Raw genomic sequence first — 19,539 nt, 5'->3', positions numbered from 1 at the left:
CTACCAGAGTTGACTTTGACAGTTTCATGTTTGTAAGGAAGGTTTGCACATTAATGACTTGAGGCAATGAAGCAGCAGCAGGTAGATTCTGCCAATAACAGTATAGTCACATACATAATCAAATGTTTTACAGGTGTGCCGGGGGGTGGGGCTACATTTGGTTCTAAATGGCGGATAAAACCATCAGCACTTACATATTCACATCATAAGGCTACTGCGCTAGCTTCATAATGTGCCATCACGGACTGAAAGCTGGCCAAATGCTACATAACCTTCACCACCAGATGGCGCCAGACTTTTTGATGACGTCACTTTTGTAAAAGCTAAAAGCACCATAAGCGTAACTGCTTCTCGCCGGGTGCGGTGGCGCGCGCCTGTAATCCAAGTCACTGGGAGGCTGAGGCTGGCGGATCGTTTGAGCTCAGGAGCTCTGAGCTGCTGCGGACTATGCCGATCGGGTGTCCGCACTAAGTTCGGTATCGATATGGTGCTCCTGGGGGAGCCCGGGACCACCAGGTCGCCTAAGGAGGGGTGCACCGGCCCAGGTCGGTAACGGAGCAGGTCAAAGCCCCCGTGCCGCTCAGTAGTGGGATCGCGCCCGTGAATAGACGCTGTAGTGCAGCCTGAGTAATACAGCGGGACCCAGTCTTTTTACACTCCTTTATACTGATCAACAAACAACCGGGACACACACACGGTCAAACATCACCTCTTTATATGTTACTGCAGCTTCTTTATCTTCTTATTTCCTCAGAAAGCAGAGCTGTTTGTTGGTCCTGCAGCGCCTCCACCTGGAGTAGAGGAGCAATCACCATCAATCACATTAAAAATAATTGGGGGGGGGTTTGGATCTAAAGGGCTCTTGAGCTATTATTTCACAGTGTGGACAAAACTCTTTTGCCCCCCCCGAGAAGTTGTTGGTGTCACACTATTGCATGAGTAAGAGTATGGTACAGGTTAAACCAACGAATAATATAAAGAAGCTGCAACACAGCTGCTGATTACAGAAAGTGTTGAGGAAGCCAAATACTGTAAAGAGACAGATAAAGAAGAGTCAGTTCCTCGCTTATCGTTTGATAATGTTTAAAGCTGGAATAAAATCAGCCAAAGGAGAAAATCCTGCTGATATTTATTTTAGTCTCGTGTTTACACCCAATATTCACCATAGAGGGTGTAGGGACTGTATATTACCACAAGATGGAGCTACATCTCCTAAAATCCAAATTCTCAAAAGATTTTCGACAAACATCCATGTTTTACGTCATATGAGGTTCAATTTTAATTAGTGAATCAAATTAGTATTTACATACTAAACGCTAAATGACAGAACCGGAGGAGATTTCAGGGCGTGCCTAAAATGTTTTCCTCTTTCGAGAGTGGTATATCTCAGCAGTCAGCACATACAGGGAGTCCCAGGAGGCGATGCTGATTCATCTGAACAGGCAGAGCAGAGCAATCATGGCTGACTCGCTGTTGCCAAAGGGCAGGAAGAAACAGCTGATGCAACATTTCAGGAGCCTGCTGTAGATAACAGGGATAAAAGAGAGGTGTTGGAAAAGAGCGATGTATGAAGAAATGAAGGAGATCCTGCATAATTTAACTGACAATAACTTGGCATTAGCCTGTATTTTTTAAAAGTCTACAGACAGTACCTACAATAAACATCTGTCCAAATCATTTAGCTATTGTGCTGAAAAACGAAATTAACAGCACCTTTTATCAAGAGAATCTAGGAATACTGGTAATACTTGGACATCTGGATTGATAACACAACCTTTAGCGTACATACTAAAGTATTCATTGAAAAACTAAAGATGAAGTTTAAGCTGTTTAACAGAGATGAGGTTTGATTCCCCAGATGCTGCAAACAACTGGCCTCCACTCAGAATTATCTGTATGTCATTTACCACTCTGTACTCTCAAAACTAAGATTCAAAACTAACTCCTGTGGAGTTTTTAATGATTTTTATTGAGTATGTAAGAAGTAGTAAGTTTTTTAATATGTAAGACTTATAGAACTGATGACTGATGTGTTCCAACCATGCACATATTGCATCACACTGTTGTAGAGTGAAAATGACAACATGTGAGTTTATGTCAGGAGTGTTCAGAGCATTTTTTTGAAAAAAAAGAAGCCAAATCAAAGGGACTTTGTTTCCAGTCAGGTGGGTGTCTGTGTGTGGCAAAGTATCTGACAGTACGTAGGCTTGGAAAAGAAATAAAAATGTGTGCATATATTCAAAATCCACTATGCATATGTCACTATAGTAATATCTGTGATAATAGCTGTACAATATATTACTGTATGTAGGCTTTAAGGTTACATCAGCACCATGGACAGAGCATACCAGGTACTGAATCCTACTGTAATTAGCATTATTGCAAGTACTTACAGAATATTGTGTAGGCTATCAATGTTGGCTATTTTTGCAAGTACTAATATACTGTAGTGCTGCTTGCATCGCAGGTATAGGTGGTAAACTTAATTTGAGGTTCCTTGTGAAGAATCCCCTTGGATAGGTCCAACACTGGAGACACCTGGTGGAAAGGTGTCTGTAAACTTGTGCTGGACATAAAGAAACATTTTTTAAAACACAGATAAAATAAAAAACATTAACATCAATAACTTATTTTACCTGTGGATAGAGCCAGGCTAGCTGTTTCCCTGTGTCCGATCTTTATGCTAAACTATAGCTAACTGGCTGGTGGCTCCAGCTACCTATTTAGTGTGAAACTCTCTGCAAGAAAGCTAAAGCTAGGCTGGTTGCCTCCTGGCCCCTATACCATTTATTTTGCAACTAACTGTCAGAAAAAAGAAATAGCATGCTTCCTGAAATGCCAGTCTATTCCTAAACACGACCTTCTGGGTTTTTCAAAGATCACCAGGTATACATTTTTCATCAAAACAATGCTTCGCTCTACTAGCTAGGTCATAGCAAGGGTCTTTCAATTGTCTGGATTAAAAAACAACTTCTTCTTCTTTATTATATCAACTTAAAATGCTTTGTACAGTAGACAAAATGAACACAGCTGTGAGAAGTGCCTGACTTCCAGGTATGTATGATGCTGCCTCTGTTCATCACCATGAAGCATGTGTTGACATGCAGCAGGTTTACTGTTCTAACAGTCAACTATTGATCCACTAAAATGTTTTAATTTTTCAGTTACTTTTGTTCCTTCCTAAGACTTTTTTCCTCCAAAGTCAAGGCCACTGTTATATGCATTTCTTCTGCACTGTGTCAACATACTTTCCCCACAGTCTCTCCCTAAGCTTGAACTCCCCCGTACAGCACTGTGGCAGGAGCGTCAGGGGGCGTGGCTCCGCTGTATGCTCTCTGCTTCTCATTGGTCAGTTCAGATGAAGTGGGCGGTGACGGAGGGGAATTCCCGGCCGGTTCTGTTCAACAAATATTACTTTTCCTGTGTATTGTCACCCATTCAGCTCGGGCTTCTCTGAGAGACAGTAACCTGTGATACAACCGAGAGTGAGTGTATGTTTGTGTGTGCGGGTGTGTGCACCATGAATGGTGAGTAGCAACACATTATAATATACATTATACTATAACAACAACAGTGCCGTTTAGACTGAGATGTTAAGGCAGAATTAAATACATACTGCTAATGTCAGTGATGTTCAACGTACTGACTCAAGTGTAAGTTATTGTTTATTTTGATAACTGAAACCTTTATGTAGAATAGCAACACTAGTGTTTAATTCGTAAGTTAAATAATAGTTGCGCTGTTTATTCTAAGTCTGTTCATCAACACAGTGAAACTTCCTCCTTTTTGCAATGATTGACAGCGTCATTGGAATCATTGTCAGTAATTACAGGATTGCTTTAGCAGAAGTGAATGCTCTTACAAACATTACAAAACAGTTAGAGTGAAATGTTAATACTTTTTCACAGTATTACTTCCACTCAGTACAGTTTTGCATGTGTATATATTTGCCTAATTTGTTCCTATATGATACATTTTCTTCCTCAGTTCTTATGTCCTCCATGCTGGGAGACGATTCTCACCTAAGTAAGGACATTTTACTACCTCTTGTGTCAAAATTAGTTGCCCGTCCCCACAACTTAAAACTTATACAATAAGTTAAAATCACAACAAATAACTTCCTCAATTTTTTTTTTTTCATTTTGTTTAGCTTTTTTCAGACCTGTGGTGTGAGTGTGTGTGAGAGAGCCTAAGGTTCTTGCAGTCATCATCCTTTATAGTTTGTGGTGTATAAGTCTATATATTGTGTTATAAACGTCTGTGTGTGTGTGTGTGTGTGTGTGTGTGTGTGTGTGTGTGTGTGTGTGTGTGTGTGTGTGTGTGAATCATCTTTCAGTTTTGTGTTTGTTAATGTATCTACAAAATGAGGAAGGCAGGACATGGCTGTGCCATTTTTTTTTGGCAAACACACATTTCTTAATTATGTCAGAAATGTGACATGACTTGTTTTATCCTGGTCTACACAACATCTGTATGTGAACACAGACTTTGGTATTTTAATGCTTAATTGTCACCTGGCTGTCATCTCCACTAAACCATATTTCTGTGCTGTTAAATCATTGGAAATGCTGTACACCAAAAACAAATGCACTTCCCGTATCAGTTTTGGTTCCTCTCTCACAAAGGCATCATGTGGTGCAAGTTCTTTTCACACAAAAGGGTCAAAGAATGTCAAAGAGTTTTGGATGCAGAATGTCGGAGGCTAGAAAACACGAGTGGGATGATTTGCAGGTTAAAAGATAGTATACCTCTAGTCGGGCTGGATTTGAATGAAAACTGACATCTAGGTCACATATAATGTTGTTTCCACAGTATGTCAGCAGTTTCGGTGGGCAACACAACTGCATTCTCACTTTTGAATGTAGACCTTGAGATCTCACATGTAAAGACGACTTCTGTCACTTTTCAACCAGATTTTTCAACCAGACTAATTGCAAAACACTCAATCAGTGCTTATTGGACTATTGATCCAGACATTTTAAATCTAGCTGTTAAGATGAGATGCACAGGTACAGTAAATTACACAGGGATTTAGGCACCAATGCCCATTTAAACTGAAGACAAAAAGGGGAAACAAAAAAGTTGTGAAAAAAGAACGTTAATCAGCAACCTTTTCCTGAAAGTATCAACACTAAAAACATTTTGCACTATTTTCTGACATTAAAACAATTTCTACACGTTCCACAGCAGCAGCACATTTAGACCTCATAGCAGCAATCACACAGGTCTTGCTATTTAACATTAATGATGATTCCCACTGGAACTCAGCCATAACTCATTTTATTATCCGTACCTGTGCTTTCTAAAGTCAAATTTCTTATTTTCTTTTTTTCGCCCAGTTTTAACGTGCATATCTAGATGCCTTTTGACCTGCAAATTATTAAATGCCAGAAACACGGCTAATGCCTATTGTACCATAGTTTATCTCCTGACTCTTTGACCCTGTGACTTTTGTAATTCCAGCAAGGAACAAAAATGAAGCAAAAATGAACAAAATCAGTTTGGTAGCCATGTTTGGTAACCACTTTGTCCTTCGAATCTTATTTGATAAAAGTATTTTTGTCACTGAACAAAACCACTCGTGCAAACAGGAAAAACAAAAAGCAGAGAGTTATGTCTTGTTTGTCAACTTGGCTTTGCTTTATTGCCGACCTCTGTTTTCTCATCCACTCATCACTTCCTCTCCACATCCCCTTCACTGACTGTTCTCATCATCTGTGCTACCTAGTGGCTGAGCCAGCGATCCAGATCTTTGAGCAGCCGAAGCAGAGGGGAATGCGCTTCAGGTACAAGTGTGAGGGTCGCTCAGCTGGCAGCATCCCTGGAGAGAAGAGCTCCGACAACAACAGGACCTACCCCAGCCTGCAGGTCAGTCCGCTCCACGCAAAGATTTACATGTTTAATTGTACATAGGAGCACTTTTCACCTCTGCATGTGTCTTTCCATACAAGTTTGCATGCATGGTGTCAGTATATGAAACAACCTCCTCCTCTTCCTCCACAGATCCTGAATTACTCTGGTAAGGGTAAGGTGTGCGTGTATTTGGTGACGAAGAACGAGCCGTACCGACCGCATCCACACGACCTGGTGGGGAAGGACTGCAAAGACGGATTCTACGAGGCAGAGTTCGGTCCAGAACGCAGAGTGATTGCGTGAGTTCACCTCCCACAGTCGCCTCTGTCCAACAGCACTCTGTCGCTGTATTCTCACTGTCACTGTCGTCACCAGAGTAATTATCTCCTCAGTCTCAGTCTTAATCAGCACACACACACACACCACAATATATTCAGTTCGCTCTCTATTAGTGTATTTTGTGTTTCGCTAGACTGTTTCGGAAGACACCAAGAGAAAATAGGTGACCACTGATACAGAGGAAGAAACTCATACACACACACACACACACACACACAGAGAAAGCATATTTGTTAAACCATGTCTGAGATGAGGATGGCAATATGGGAATTCCCCAAGTGACATCACCCATATTTGCTGTGTGTTAGAGAGGGAAAACAGTGTGTATGTGTGTGTGTTTGTTTGTGTGTGCGCCTGTTGTGTGTGCTTTGCTGCTCGTGTGCTGTATGTGTGTGTGTGTGTGTGTGTGTGTGTGTGTGTGTGTGTGTGTGTGTGTGTGTCTGTGTGTATGACAGTGTGAATGAGTCAGTATCTCTTGGGGTGTATAATTTGCAAATCCCTCATGGTTTTCTGTAGTAAATTCAGATTAATTTAGATCTTTGTGTGTGAAGTGAACTCCTCCTGCAGATCTGGATCAAGTCTGATCAGAAAGTCAAACCAAATGGGTGGTATTAATTGTATCATTGCTTTGACCTTAACAACAACAGCATTTATGTCATACGTCATTCAGGCGTGGCCCCGTGTGTTTTGTTTGTTGTCATCAGGTTGTTGTTGCAGTTGTGTCACTCTTTCATGCTAATGTTGTATGTTGTAATTATTGACACAGCTTCCAGAATCTGGGCATCCAGTGTGTGAGGAGGAGGGAAGTGAAAGACGCCATTGTACAGAGGATTACCAGAGCGATCAACCCCTTCAACGGTGAGTCTCAAATCCATCTTCAACTGTTTTATATCCTTCATAGTGAGAACGATTCACACTCACTGTAGTTTAACACTGGCATGTCAACATATCAGCTTCAGAGTCTGACTGATGCTGGATTGCAAATGGATATGTTCAGTTCACCAAAAACATGAGCATGTTCAATGAACGCGTTGATCCACAGCACTGGCCACAGAACTGCATTGTTGTCCAAACATTACTGAGAATAGTGAGCTGGTTTTACTCCGGTATCAGTAACGTTTGTTAAAAACTACACTGGTCCGCTGTTTTTGGAAATGAGTGAACCCTTAAAAAACATTAAAATATGTTGTGATTCGCTTCTTTATGACAAACACAACAAAATGTTTTAAACATTAATCAAGAAAATGTTGTACTGAAATTTGTGTTTGCATATCTGCCATAATACTGTGTATGCTGATACCAATATATATCTGATGAGCTAATATCAGCTCATCAGCTCACTCATGTATCATTCAGACTCTAGACAGAATAATGAGTGTCATTGTATACGTGAAGTGCAGACTGTATTCTGCTGTTGTAATCGTTGCTGCCGGTCACTGTTATTGCTGTTGCTGCTGTTACTTTTCCTGCTGTTGTTGCTGGTAAACGGGTTCAAAACAATTCAAAAGAATTGTTTTCAAATGCTGGTTGACCCAGTTCTCAGGCAGATGAGAAGATTTTCCTAACATCAAGTCAAAAATCTGTCCGTGTTACCGCTGCACTATCTACAGTAATGCCATTTCCTCTGTGTGCTTTCACTCTGCGGTCCTCCGGCGCACACAGACAGCAGTTCTCGTGTACAAACAGGCGTTGAGCTACTTCCCCATTCTTGTTCACAGTTGCTCAATTCAGCACAGTGCAGGATGCCACGTGAGAGCTGGGAATGCAGGATTCATTAAAAGGGGGGGGGGGTGGGCCGAGGGGGTTCCCCAGCTCTCAGAGATGATGATAAAAGTAGGGTATGGTGCTTTACAGGTCTGTAAAAGCGTAGAGGGAATGGAAGGTTTATGAGCAGTTCAGGTTCACTTTTTGTCTCTCAAACATACAATCATGTTCTCATACAATCATGATCTCAGATATTTGTTATTTGCTCAGTTGTCCTGAAACTTTCTGCGTTTGCAAAAGTGTTCTTACCTAATACTCGACTGTCACTTGGGCAAATCCTGAAGGGGCCTGGGCACCATGTACAGAGTCTCATAGAATGACATAGTAATGACCTAAAAATAAGCATCAAAACGCTCAGATGCAGATGGCCTCTTTGTGATATGAACCCCTAACCCCTGCTGACACTTCAAGTCTTTTGCTCTGTCTACTGAACTTCACCACAAATAACCACATATCTGCTCTCTCACCTGTATGATAGTATTATAGTCAACGAAATAATTTAGGCACATAAGTTCTTAGAAGTTGAAGCTATATCTGACAACTGTCGTTTTATTGTGTGATTCCTGTGGTCCAGGACCATGACATGAATATTTGTAAGCTCAGACATATCTTCCTAAGCTAGCTGCTTGATTTTGTAGATAAAATATTTGCATTTCTTTGCTTGAATGAGCACAAAATTCAAATGAACATTTATCTTTAATACAACCAGATACATTTAGATTTAGATTTAGCCAAATTACAGCTTACCCATCTTATTACTTAATAGAGCGGTTTTAAATTTACAGACTTTGGCTGATTATTGTCTTTGATAGATGGATCAACCATGTGAAAAACATAACAGAAGTCCTAAATGTAATATTATTTTTCTTTAAAAAGAAGTGTTTTCTGCATATAGGGAGCACAGGGAGGTTGAAGGTGACTAGATAACTTGAGCTTTGATGTCTAACATGGATGAGATCATATCAGAAATATTGTCTGTATTTTGTCCATAAAGAGCCATTCTGATAATGAAGTGTCATCATCATCTGGAAATTAACCATCTAGTGACTGTATATTTGCTGAGAGGGTGGATTTAAAGACAGGTACCAGATCATTGGAGTGTATTTTCAATATTTTTTTCATAGTTTTAAGAACCAAAAACCATCTCAATGTAGTTTTACATCTGAGTTTTACAACAACAGGTTGGTGAGCCAATCAGAAGAGAGGAGGCTCTGAGCCTCTCTTCTGATTGGCTGATTGTTTTCTGAGTGATCCAATAACAATATAGCAGATTTCAGGTAAACATTTAGAGAGACCAAATCCTACAAGGTTGGATTGTGGGTGGGGCTTGGGGCATGGCTGAGAGTGGTGACTGCTTTGTTGTGACATCACAAAGTTCCAGAAGTCCTGACGGCTGGTTTTAAGGCTCAGTTTCTGAATACAGGCTGTGAGCATTTCTCTGTGGACTGAGGCTTTGATACTTTCACAGTATTAATATAGAACCTAGACCTGCTGTATAATCAAACAACACATGGACAAATACCTTTCTACTATATGGAGCTTTAAGCGATTTTACAACCAAATAACCAGATTCATAGTGGTGGCATTGTGACGATGGGTGTAAAATAGTCTTGTGACACTCATGTGATCATATTTAGTGAACACTGTGTTATTAGTCAGGTAGACACATTACGATAGACACGGATCAAGTATATTTACTCCCACAGACTCTTTAATGGGCAGCTGGATGTCTTTTTCACGTGGTTCAAACCTTCCCCTCTCTTCAGCTCACTTCTGCTGTGAAACTCAGCTGCTTCCTGTGTTGGGGGGAGATAAGCTAGCCCCCTTGCTCACTCCCCTACACTCACCCCAATGCACTTGCACAACGACCTTTACACACTTACACACATACAAACCCGTCTGACCTCAGCTCATGCATGTGAAGCTTTGTTCAAGCCACATCGGTGCAGTTGTCTGTAGAATATCTGAGACCTGATGAGACCACCGAGCGAATGAGGTCACATCACCTGAACCAGTGAAGACACAGAACTGAATACTGTGTGTGACGTAACAATGTCTTTCTCTATTACTATTCACTCACATGTCACAGTGCTGGGGTGGTGCACCTGCTTAATGTGTGAAGTTTTCTCGTGGGACAGTGTTTTCTTTTCCACGAAATCTAGTCAAAGACACAGCCCATGATCATTTAAGGTAACAGGTGTATCTGTGCAGTGCAATAAGTTCATTACTGAGTAACAGACAGAGGAAAAACTTAGGCCTCAAATAAGTTTCTATAAGATTTTGTGGATGTTCAGAAATGATTTTAAAGATTGCGGCTGTATATGATATTTAAGCTTTAAATCTCTATTCCGGCCTTCACAAGAAGACTCATTGTTGATATAATTTTATTTTTTTCATTTCTTCAACAACAGGTGTTGAATTTCACAGTTTTCTCAGGCTCTCAAAGGGAAACTGTTTCCAAACTTCATTTCACAAGCTGAAAATCTTACTAATCTTTATTCAAGCCCATCGTTTTGCCTTTGTCTGCTGCTCAGTGATATAGAAGCAATAGTGATTAACCCCTCACAGCCATACTTTATATCATTATGGAGTGTGTTGTAGAGCAGGTTTCTCTTTTTTTTGCCACCACTTTTCTCTCAGGAAATAATGTCATCTCAAAGGCTTCCTGATATCTTATTTGAGCCCATACCAAACATTTTACTTCTATTTTGAAGTTGCGCTTCCCCTTAAAGTCAGTGCTGGATGCTGGTTGGTCAGTGCTTTGAAGAATATTATCATGAAGCATTATTGCAATTTTTTTTTTTACACCACTTATCCTTCCCCTGTTTGTCTTTACTGAGCTGGAGGTGTTTCTTCCATCTGCCTTTTACTCTCTCTGTTATTTGCCATTGCCAGAATACTTATGCTGTTTGTATCCAAACATCATGTACCATTTTAAAGCAAATATACATTTCTATATGATCTAACTATACTATAGTGTATCATTCTGTAGTCACAAACTGAACGTTGTGTGTGATGAGTCCCGGTGTAATTGTGAGTCATGCAGTGGAGACACAGTTTGAGGTGAAGCTTGGCACCTGCCTCCCCTTCTTTCTCACTCTCACAGCATGCTCCCACATTCATACTAACCACTTACCACTCACCCCACCCCCCCCACCCCCCCGCCTCCCCCACCCCCCCCACCGTCACTAGCCCCATCACTGCCACCACAGCCAATGACCTGTGTCCCCTTGCCGCTGCTGCTTCATGCAGCCAGGATGCCCAGTGACTCTGGGCCCTGTTTGTTTCCATCACACAAATTCAGTCACCGCTAATTTCACCTACAACCCACTTTGCTGCACCTGTCCGCCACCTGCCTCGCTCAATAGCACACTCCACAAACACTCACACATACAGTAGGTACACCACGCACAGAGACCAACTTAGTATGTTCCATCACTATTTGCTCTGACAGTTCCGCTTTCATACACAGACAAGTCTGCATCTCTCCCTCCTTCAGTTTCTCCACTGTGTCTCTGTCTCTGCCTCCTACAGAAGATAAACCTGATGACCAAACACAAAGCTGAAACAGAGCAGAGCTGCACGCAGCTGCCACACTTTGTGCAGAGACCATTCAACCTCCAGAAGTTTATATTTAAGTTTATATTTTCACAATGTCGTTTCTGTTGTTGTTGTTGTTGATAGACTCCTTTCCTACATCAAAATTACATTTTCTAAGAAAGGGAGCACCTGTTATGTCCTGCCATAGTGATTTGTCATAATAAATGATGTGGCAGCACTCCAGACAAAAGTGCCATATTATTTATGTTGAATTATGGACATTGACTCATAAAAACTGAATGATGGCGAGGTGACTGACTGATCTTTATTTCAATCTCTAAGAAAATAAATAATAATAAAAACAAAAAACAGAAAATGTCAACTTTCAAAATGTGAAAAAGAGTATACTGAAATAAATAACACCTTCTAAGCACCTTGAAAGGCATCTTACAATAATGACCAAATGAAGCTAGTTACATGCCACTGGATGATATTTTCCGATTTCCTAATTTTTGTAATGAATGCAGTGCTTCTCAACCTTTTTGTGCTGCGACCCCCTCACAAACTACAGATGGGTGTTCACATTTTTCAGTTACACTTGATAGTGTAACATTACTTTCAGTTGGCCCACCTTCACATATCTCTTCTGGGTCTCATCTGGAGCTGGCAGACTGGAAGTATGGGAGATTAAATGGGCAAACATTCTCAAAAATATTTATGCATTTCTTTATTATTTATATATTTATTTGGAAAAACGTCCTGCGTCCCCCCAGGAGGGTCTCAACCCCCGCGTTGAGAACCACTGAAATAATGCATCAAATATAATGGTTTTAAATGTCAATCGTCCCCTTTCTGTAGCTTTCGTGTTTAACAGGCAGATGTGAGGGTGGCATCGATCCTCTCGTCTGACTCTCAGAGAGAAAACAAATAAACCCAAAATGTTGAACAAACAAACAGAAAAACTGCAGCTGGTATAAAGCGGGTCAGACAGTCCTAGTGCTATAACACTGTAATAACAGTCAGAGCCAGACGGACATGTTTTGGTTGAGTTTGATATTTAATATCAAGGCTTGTGAACAAATCTTCATGTCAACACCAGACGACTTTTGTTTTGTGTTTTGTCTCATTTCTCACTGAACATGCTCAGGGAGACGTGGAGAGAAGCTTATTAATGCCACAACTGTGGACTCAAGTCACACATTCGATGACTTCTGACTAAGCAAAATGCAAACAGACTTGTTACTGCACTTGTGACCTGTGACTTCAGTTGGAACTGAGCCTTGATAGAATAATGGCTCGTGCCAGCAGTGCATGTAGAGACAGAGCAGGAAAAATACCTCGTTAGCTGTCTGTGCTCAACAGGTCACATTCAAGGAGTATGAGGAGTTTCCCTACATAACTGAACAGCAGACTTTTTCTTTTTTTTTTGTGTGTATATTGTAGTGTTTCTGTCCAAACCAAACTCTGTTTGAACACACTGTTGAAAATGACATTAAATTTGGTGAGAAACTCAAAAGACAAAATTTAAGACTTGACACTCGCTCATGTCCCACCACTTTCACACACGTCAGGAGCCACCATGGTCACTCATACAGGAGTCTCATCTCTTGCCTGTGTGTTGTGCAGACACTCACACTCTTTCCACCCTGAGGTGACGTCGCTGAGCGTCAAGTAGCGAGTCGTGGGCGGGGATGGCCTCGACAGATAGAAATTGAGAGACGGAGGAAGAGAAAGTAGGCAGATGTGAAAGCCTGGTGCGTGTGTGTGTGTGTGTGTGTGTGTGTGTGTGTGTGTGTGTGTGTGTGCGCGTGTGGGTGTCTCTCAGTAAAAGCTCTCCCCGCGAGGTGTGTGTTTGTGTGTTGCCTCTGAGGGCGGGATGTGTGACGCTTGCATGTATGTGTGCAGATGAGACTGTAGGCTGGGGACACTTGAAAAAGATTATCTGTGACGTGTTCATTTTGATCCAGAGTTGAGGTTTTGGGGACAACCTACAGATGTGACAGAGGCTTGAGAACATTCTAGAGAATGTATCTACACTATCTATCTATCTGTGCTTTAATAATCTCACATTTATACTTTTTCAATGCACTATATATTTGACACATTGGTTTAGTATATCCATATACATAAACCAGGTTTAACGACCAGTTTGCAACAGATTTGACTCCCAGCTCACCCAAATTAAAAAATAGACGTCTTTCCCACTTACCTATAGTCATGTCTGGGCATGCAAATGTTTTGTTGCACTGACATTTGGAAATATCCAAATTTGAATTTTTTCTGTCACATTTGTGACATTTGTTTGTGGTGGCCAAAGCAATGAAAACCTACACTGGAAAAATTCAACAGGAAAGTGCATTTTCATAAACAATGTGGTGGTTACTCCATAATTCACAGACTGTGCAATTAACAGTTTTCATAGGGACTTTTATTGTCAGTAGAAGTTAGTTCCGACGACCTGTTCCCAAAGTTGTTGAATTTTTTATTTCCCAATGTTTTGATTACCACAAACAAAAGTCCATTACCTTTTTCATTATTTAAGGGTTGTGGCTGCAGAAATCTTACTGTCTACCTACCACTACCCCTTGGATACAGTACATTGACTCAATAACTGCACTTAAGCACTAAGTTGAAACACTTTATTGTAAACATCTACTTCACTGTAGTCCAGAGGGAAATATTTTTCATTTATTTAACAGCTGTAGTTACTAGTTATTTTACAAATTAAGATTTTAATTACAAAACATATGTTGAGATATGAATTGTATATTAAATTGTTAAAATTAGCTCCATCTCGACCAACAACTGTGAAATACTACTTATAGAAGTATATGAATGCATCAATAATAACAATAATCAGAATCCAATAATATGATATATAATGGTATAAGAGGGCAGTGTATTTGCAGTCTAAGCACTTTTAATTTTGATACATGAAGAACATCTTGCTGATAATACTTACATACTTTTACTTAAGTAAGATTTTCAGTGTAGGACTTTTACTTGTAATCAAGTATTTTCATAGTGCAGTATTAGTACTTTTTTAAAAAAAACTTTGCAACTTGTCATTATTTGGGTGAACTGGGCCTTTAAATATAAAGTAAAATCTGATGTAAGTGATCCTTCCATTACATGGCTGCTTATATGTCAGGTATAATGCCTTTGATAAGCATCAGTTTGTTTTATATCATCCACTGTGCCTGTGATGTTGACACTCATGTGTGTATATGTGTGTGTGTGTGTGTGACCTCAGTGCCACGCGAACAGCTGCTGCAGACAGAGGAGTACGACTTGAACGTGGTTCGCCTCTGCATTCAAGTTCTGCTGCCGGATGAGAACGGCCACTACACCCGCTCACTCAACCCCATTGTCACCAACCCCATCTACGACAACAGTGAGTGTCTGAGCTCTGACTGTATCTACCGTGTTCATGCTGGCGTCATGTTAGGCAATTACAACATTATGAAACTGCCATATAATTGCACACACGGGAAATCCGGCTGCCTGAGGGTAGGTGTGTTCACCTAAGGGTTCAGGTAATGGTGGATTCCAATAGCTGATGATGATATAACTTTAAGTAAAGATGCAGATATTTTGTGCTAATGTTAATGTCATTTCTAACACTTACCTTGAATCTAATTAATGTCCTTCAAATTGAAACAAAGTAATAATAAAAATATTATGCAGTAATTGAGGAGTTATGTAAGTAGGTGTGTTTGGACATACAGAGTATGTACCTGCAGCTGCAGTGTTTGTTGCAAGACCTGTGTACGTGTGTCTGATAGATATTTTCTCAACACTGTTTCAAGTGTTGCACTTGGTGAACTAGTTCAGTGTTCCTCACATGCATTGAGAAAGGGGAAGTTCTTCATATACACTAACCCTCAAACAACACTTGTTACCATGGAGCACTTCCTCTTCTGACAACAGGCATGTGACATGTGACTCAACGTGGTGAGGCTTCAACTGTAAACTCAATGTGTTTTTTTTTCTTTAGAGGCAGATATTGAAGCAGCCACAATGAGTCACTTAAACTGGTCACAACAGTACAACAATAGATCAGAGCAAAATAAATGCTGTCTTGTGTGTAGTATGCACTCTTATTGTTAGATTTGTTGCATATCTGTTGGGTTACATGTGTGTAACTTGTTTCCACCTCTTCAGGGGCACCAAACACAGCAGAGTTGAGGATCTGTCGGGTCAACAGGAACAGTGGCAGTGTTAAAGGCGGGGACGAGATCTTCTTACTGTGTGACAAAGTACAGAAAGGTACATACTATCAGTGCTCTGCATATGTTTGCAATGAATCAGTCAGCATTTTATTATTTTACACCTTTTTACAGTGTTTTTCACACAGTTTGCATCTGTTTTCTCTTCATTCATCTTCATTCATTCAATTTATCCATGAATCCATTTTGCTTTTCAAAGCCTTAGTGCCCATCTCTTTGCATGTTCATTCAGTTTTCCATTCCTGTCATCCTTACCTCCAGATGACATTGAAGTGCGGTTCTTCTCCTCTGACGGCTGGGAGGCCAAAGGCTCCTTCTCCCAGGCTGATGTACATCGCCAAGTGGCCATTGTCTTCAAAACTCCGTCCTACTACAACACCTCCATAACAGAGTCAGTCACAGTGCAGATGCAGCTGCGGCGGCCTTCCGATCAGGAAGTCAGCGAGCCAATGGATTTCAGATATCTGCCCGACGACAAGGGTGAGCAATGAATATCTTCTTTCTGTGACTGGTAAATTCAAACCATCACCATTCTTTTGTGACCAATGGTAGTGTCCTGGAAACGGGACCCAGTTCTCAGTTGTTTTCAGGTGATATATGTGAGCATTTTGTGTTTGCTGTAGATCCTTACGGCTACAACGAGAAAAAGCGCAGAAGAGAGCACTTGATGAAGATATCAGGATTGCAAGGTAAGAGATATTGTACAACCCATTTGATGACTCCACACGTTTGATATGAGTGTATGTATTGTAACAAAGTTTTGTGTCTTCCTTTAGGTGGTCCTTTTGCTGGTCTAGCGATGAACAGGCCAAAGGCAGTGCCACAGAGTACCATGAGTCACATGCGGAAAGGTAACTGGTTTAACTTGATTTCCCTCAAATTGCCAGATACAACATTTCCATCCAGATTAGGATAATACTGCCCTGCTATCACACTAAAAGTCACTATATGTTTTACAGACCTCAGCAACATGTACCTGAGACAACAGCCTCCACCTACGATGCAGCAGCAACCGACTATGTTCAACCAGCCCTACCAACCCGGGCCTCAGAATATGATGATGACATCACAGGCTCCTAATTTACAAATCAGCCATTCATGGGCAAATCCCAACACAGCACTCTCAATGGATACAGTCACCATCAACCCCTCTGGTGCCATGAGCAATCTGCAACGTCTTAACAACAGCAGACAACAGCAGCCAAACCGTGTATCTGGTTACCCCCAAAGAGCGGAGCACAACAGCTGTGAGAATAATGCCCTCCCCCAGCTCTCCATGAGGGACTTGCAGTGCCTGGATTCAGTCAGCCAGGCACCTGTAATGAGCCAGACAGAGTCCCAGCCACTCTTCCACCTGCAGCACCAAAGGGATGAGCTGGTCTCTGAGACCCGGGCCCAAAACCATCTAAGCAACCAAAACCAGGGTCTCCAGACTGGGTGGCCGAACTTCAGTCAAGTCCAGAATGCCTTTAATGGATCAGTACCTGGAGGAGGAGGTGGGTCACAGGTGCTGGGCTCTTTCCCCTTTCTAGAGGGAATGGATGGGGAAGATTTTCTGAAAGGCCTAGTAGGAGGAGGTTCTCAGACTGGCTTCCAGCTGAAGCAGGAGCCCCAGATCATAATGGGAAAAGAGACACACGCTTCTCTTATGCAATCCCCAAAGGAAAGCCAAGGAAATACTTATACCAACTTGCTTCCTCGTCCAATGAGCAATGGCGCAAACATGGATCCAATGAGGCAAGATGGTAGTGGCAACACCCAGGCTCTTAAAAATCCGCAGAATCCTTACTCAAACAACAGCATGGCCACAGAGGAACACTTTCCAACTTTGGTTGACTGGATCAAAGCAACTCGCCCAAGCGACTACAAAGAGTGACATTTTTGATATCAAGAAATAAACAGAAGCAGCTCCATGGAGTACACCTGCCTTGTTTAGCCTTGTGCATCCAGAAATGTTACTTCTCCCTTTCAGACCTGGTAAGGCTCAGTGGGCATTTGCTTGGGTTATTACATCTGTGGGCATAAGACCAAAGTTATTGGCAGCCAACTGGATCCATAACCAAACAAATGCAGTGTTTCTAGGTGGTACACATGATTACTATCTAGTTCCCTCTTTGGCAAAGACATCACCAGGAATACTCCTACATCTGATTGCTCAAACGTGGCACCTGGTAGGTTGTCATTCCAATTATTATTCTTTAAATAGTTTCCAAAACTGATCAACCAAATTTGGCATCTTGGCAAAGAAATAGGCCCTACAGTTCCAGAGCATTGCCTCATTTTATATCAAGGACACCTTGTTTCATGATTGGTGTAAAGAACAATTCGGTACATGTTACACCCCAACTATTAACCTCTGAAGTGTTGGCGTGTTTTAAGAGGTGCCAAGTTGCATCATCACTCCAATCACTCCCCTTAATTAGTTCTAAAGACTTGTCAATAAAAGTGAGCTCACATTAATTAAACTGGTTTCTGCAAGGCTAAAACCTGTACGTGGATGAACCCCGCCTTAGGTTGTATTGATGATGACACTGATGGGTTCCCAGCCAACGCTTCATAAGAGGTGAATGTACTGCTTTCTTTCTTTGCCTATCTCAGGTGACGTTGGATTCACTGTCAACATACTGTATAGTAATGAATGTTTTGTTGGGTGTTTGATGTTGAAAAAGAAAAAAGAAAAAAAAACAGGGGTAAATGGATTTTAGGGATTTTGAAAGTACAGCATAAAAAATTGCTTATTATGATGGATTTACTTGTTATTGCTTTTTAAGAGATTCATACATATTATACATGTCAGTTAAGGTATTTCACTGTTTTATTGATTTTTTAAAAAGACTTTTTGGTGTTAAGTGCACTCTGTACATACATGTTAGCCATAGTTGAGAGTGAAAGCATATTTATGCTGAAACACTCAAGAACTGGCAAGGTACTGAAATTTCCAATGAGGAAGTGGGAGGAAGCACATTCAAGGGTGTCTTTCCTTTGTAATGACTATGTCATACCAGTGATCACATGTGTTATCCAGAGTTCTCAGAGCATTTCTACCAGATGTTTTATAGATACAGATACAGAAATTTTGTGTGTTATTGTTTTATTTGTTCAGCTGATGCTCTGAGGGACAGTTACAGAAAACGCTTTGGTCGAGATCAGTTTGATGGGACACATGGCTGGTGATGGACAAACACTTGTCACCACTAGCGTAGCTCAGCCTAATATGTTTTCTTGACTTGTATATAAGCAGGTGCTTTTTGGTCTTAAATAAAAAGTTAATATTTTGATGACAACTTTGTAAGTCTTGCTATTTTTGCTTTTGTTGTTTTTTTCTATGGGATCATCAATAAAGAATGTCCTTTTCCAAATCTCTTGTCATATAATATCATGTTCACATTGTATTTTGAGAAAAAAAACTGTAAATGACCAGCACATGCAACAATACATGTATGTAAGTGATAATGCACAACAAGGTATCTAGGCCAAGTGCATTATTTTCCTTACTGGGACACTTCACAGTACTTTATTCCACATTAAAAAAAAAGCAAATTAATTTATCCTTTCTCCATATAAATTATTATCCATATAATAATATTGTGTCAAATTATGATATCAAGATGTCATGGTTAACAGCACAAAAAATCAGCTACATCATAAATACTTGAAAACTTAAATTTTTGGAAAATAATATAATCTGGTTAAAGTAAAACAACAAAAAGTTCGACTCACTTTGATTTTGAATAATTTATTGTATTTATTTATTATGTCATTTATTTAAATAATTATCTGGTTGTTATGGCACCCTTTAACTAGTTTGGCCTGT

At 40.6% G+C, this 19,539-nt stretch overlaps 1 protein-coding gene across 1 annotated transcript; it reads left to right on the top strand.

Annotated features, from left to right (window-relative positions):
• The first annotated feature begins 3,444 nt into the window (after window positions 1-3,444).
• Window positions 3,445-19,084, top strand: rel (REL proto-oncogene, NF-kB subunit). The gene is made up of 11 exons (XM_022743929.1): window positions 3,445-3,527; window positions 3,988-4,026; window positions 5,729-5,868; window positions 6,004-6,152; window positions 6,959-7,050; window positions 14,750-14,890; window positions 15,661-15,765; window positions 15,987-16,205; window positions 16,349-16,414; window positions 16,502-16,576; window positions 16,685-19,084. Exons 1-11 carry the CDS (start codon window positions 3,494-3,496, stop codon window positions 17,599-17,601), a joined length of 1,977 nt encoding a protein of 658 aa, XP_022599650.1. The 5' UTR covers window positions 3,445-3,493; the 3' UTR covers window positions 17,602-19,084.
• The last annotated feature ends 455 nt before the right edge of the window (window positions 19,085-19,539 follow it).

The sequence above is a fragment of the Seriola dumerili genome, unplaced genomic scaffold (genome assembly GCF_002260705.1).
Source record: "Seriola dumerili isolate Sdu_G_001 unplaced genomic scaffold, Sdu_1.0 BDQW01000073.1, whole genome shotgun sequence".
Lineage (NCBI taxonomy): Eukaryota > Metazoa > Chordata > Actinopteri > Carangiformes > Carangidae > Seriola > Seriola dumerili.
The sequence above is the reverse complement of the archived record's forward strand: the minus strand, read 5'-3'. Positions and strand labels throughout refer to the sequence as shown.

What these genes read in the sequence shown, in the direction of transcription:
- rel (XM_022743929.1), top strand. Translation starts at nt 3,494, where the DNA reads ATGTTTGTGTGTGCGGGTGTGTGCACCATGAATG. An exon ending in CAACCCCATCTACGACAACA is followed by an intron (nt 14,891 to 15,660) that starts GTGAGTGTCTGA and finishes CCACCTCTTCAG; the next exon opens with GGGCACCAAACACAGCAGAG. An exon ending in ATATCTGCCCGACGACAAGG is followed by an intron (nt 16,206 to 16,348) that starts GTGAGCAATGAA and finishes TGTTTGCTGTAG; the next exon opens with ATCCTTACGGCTACAACGAG.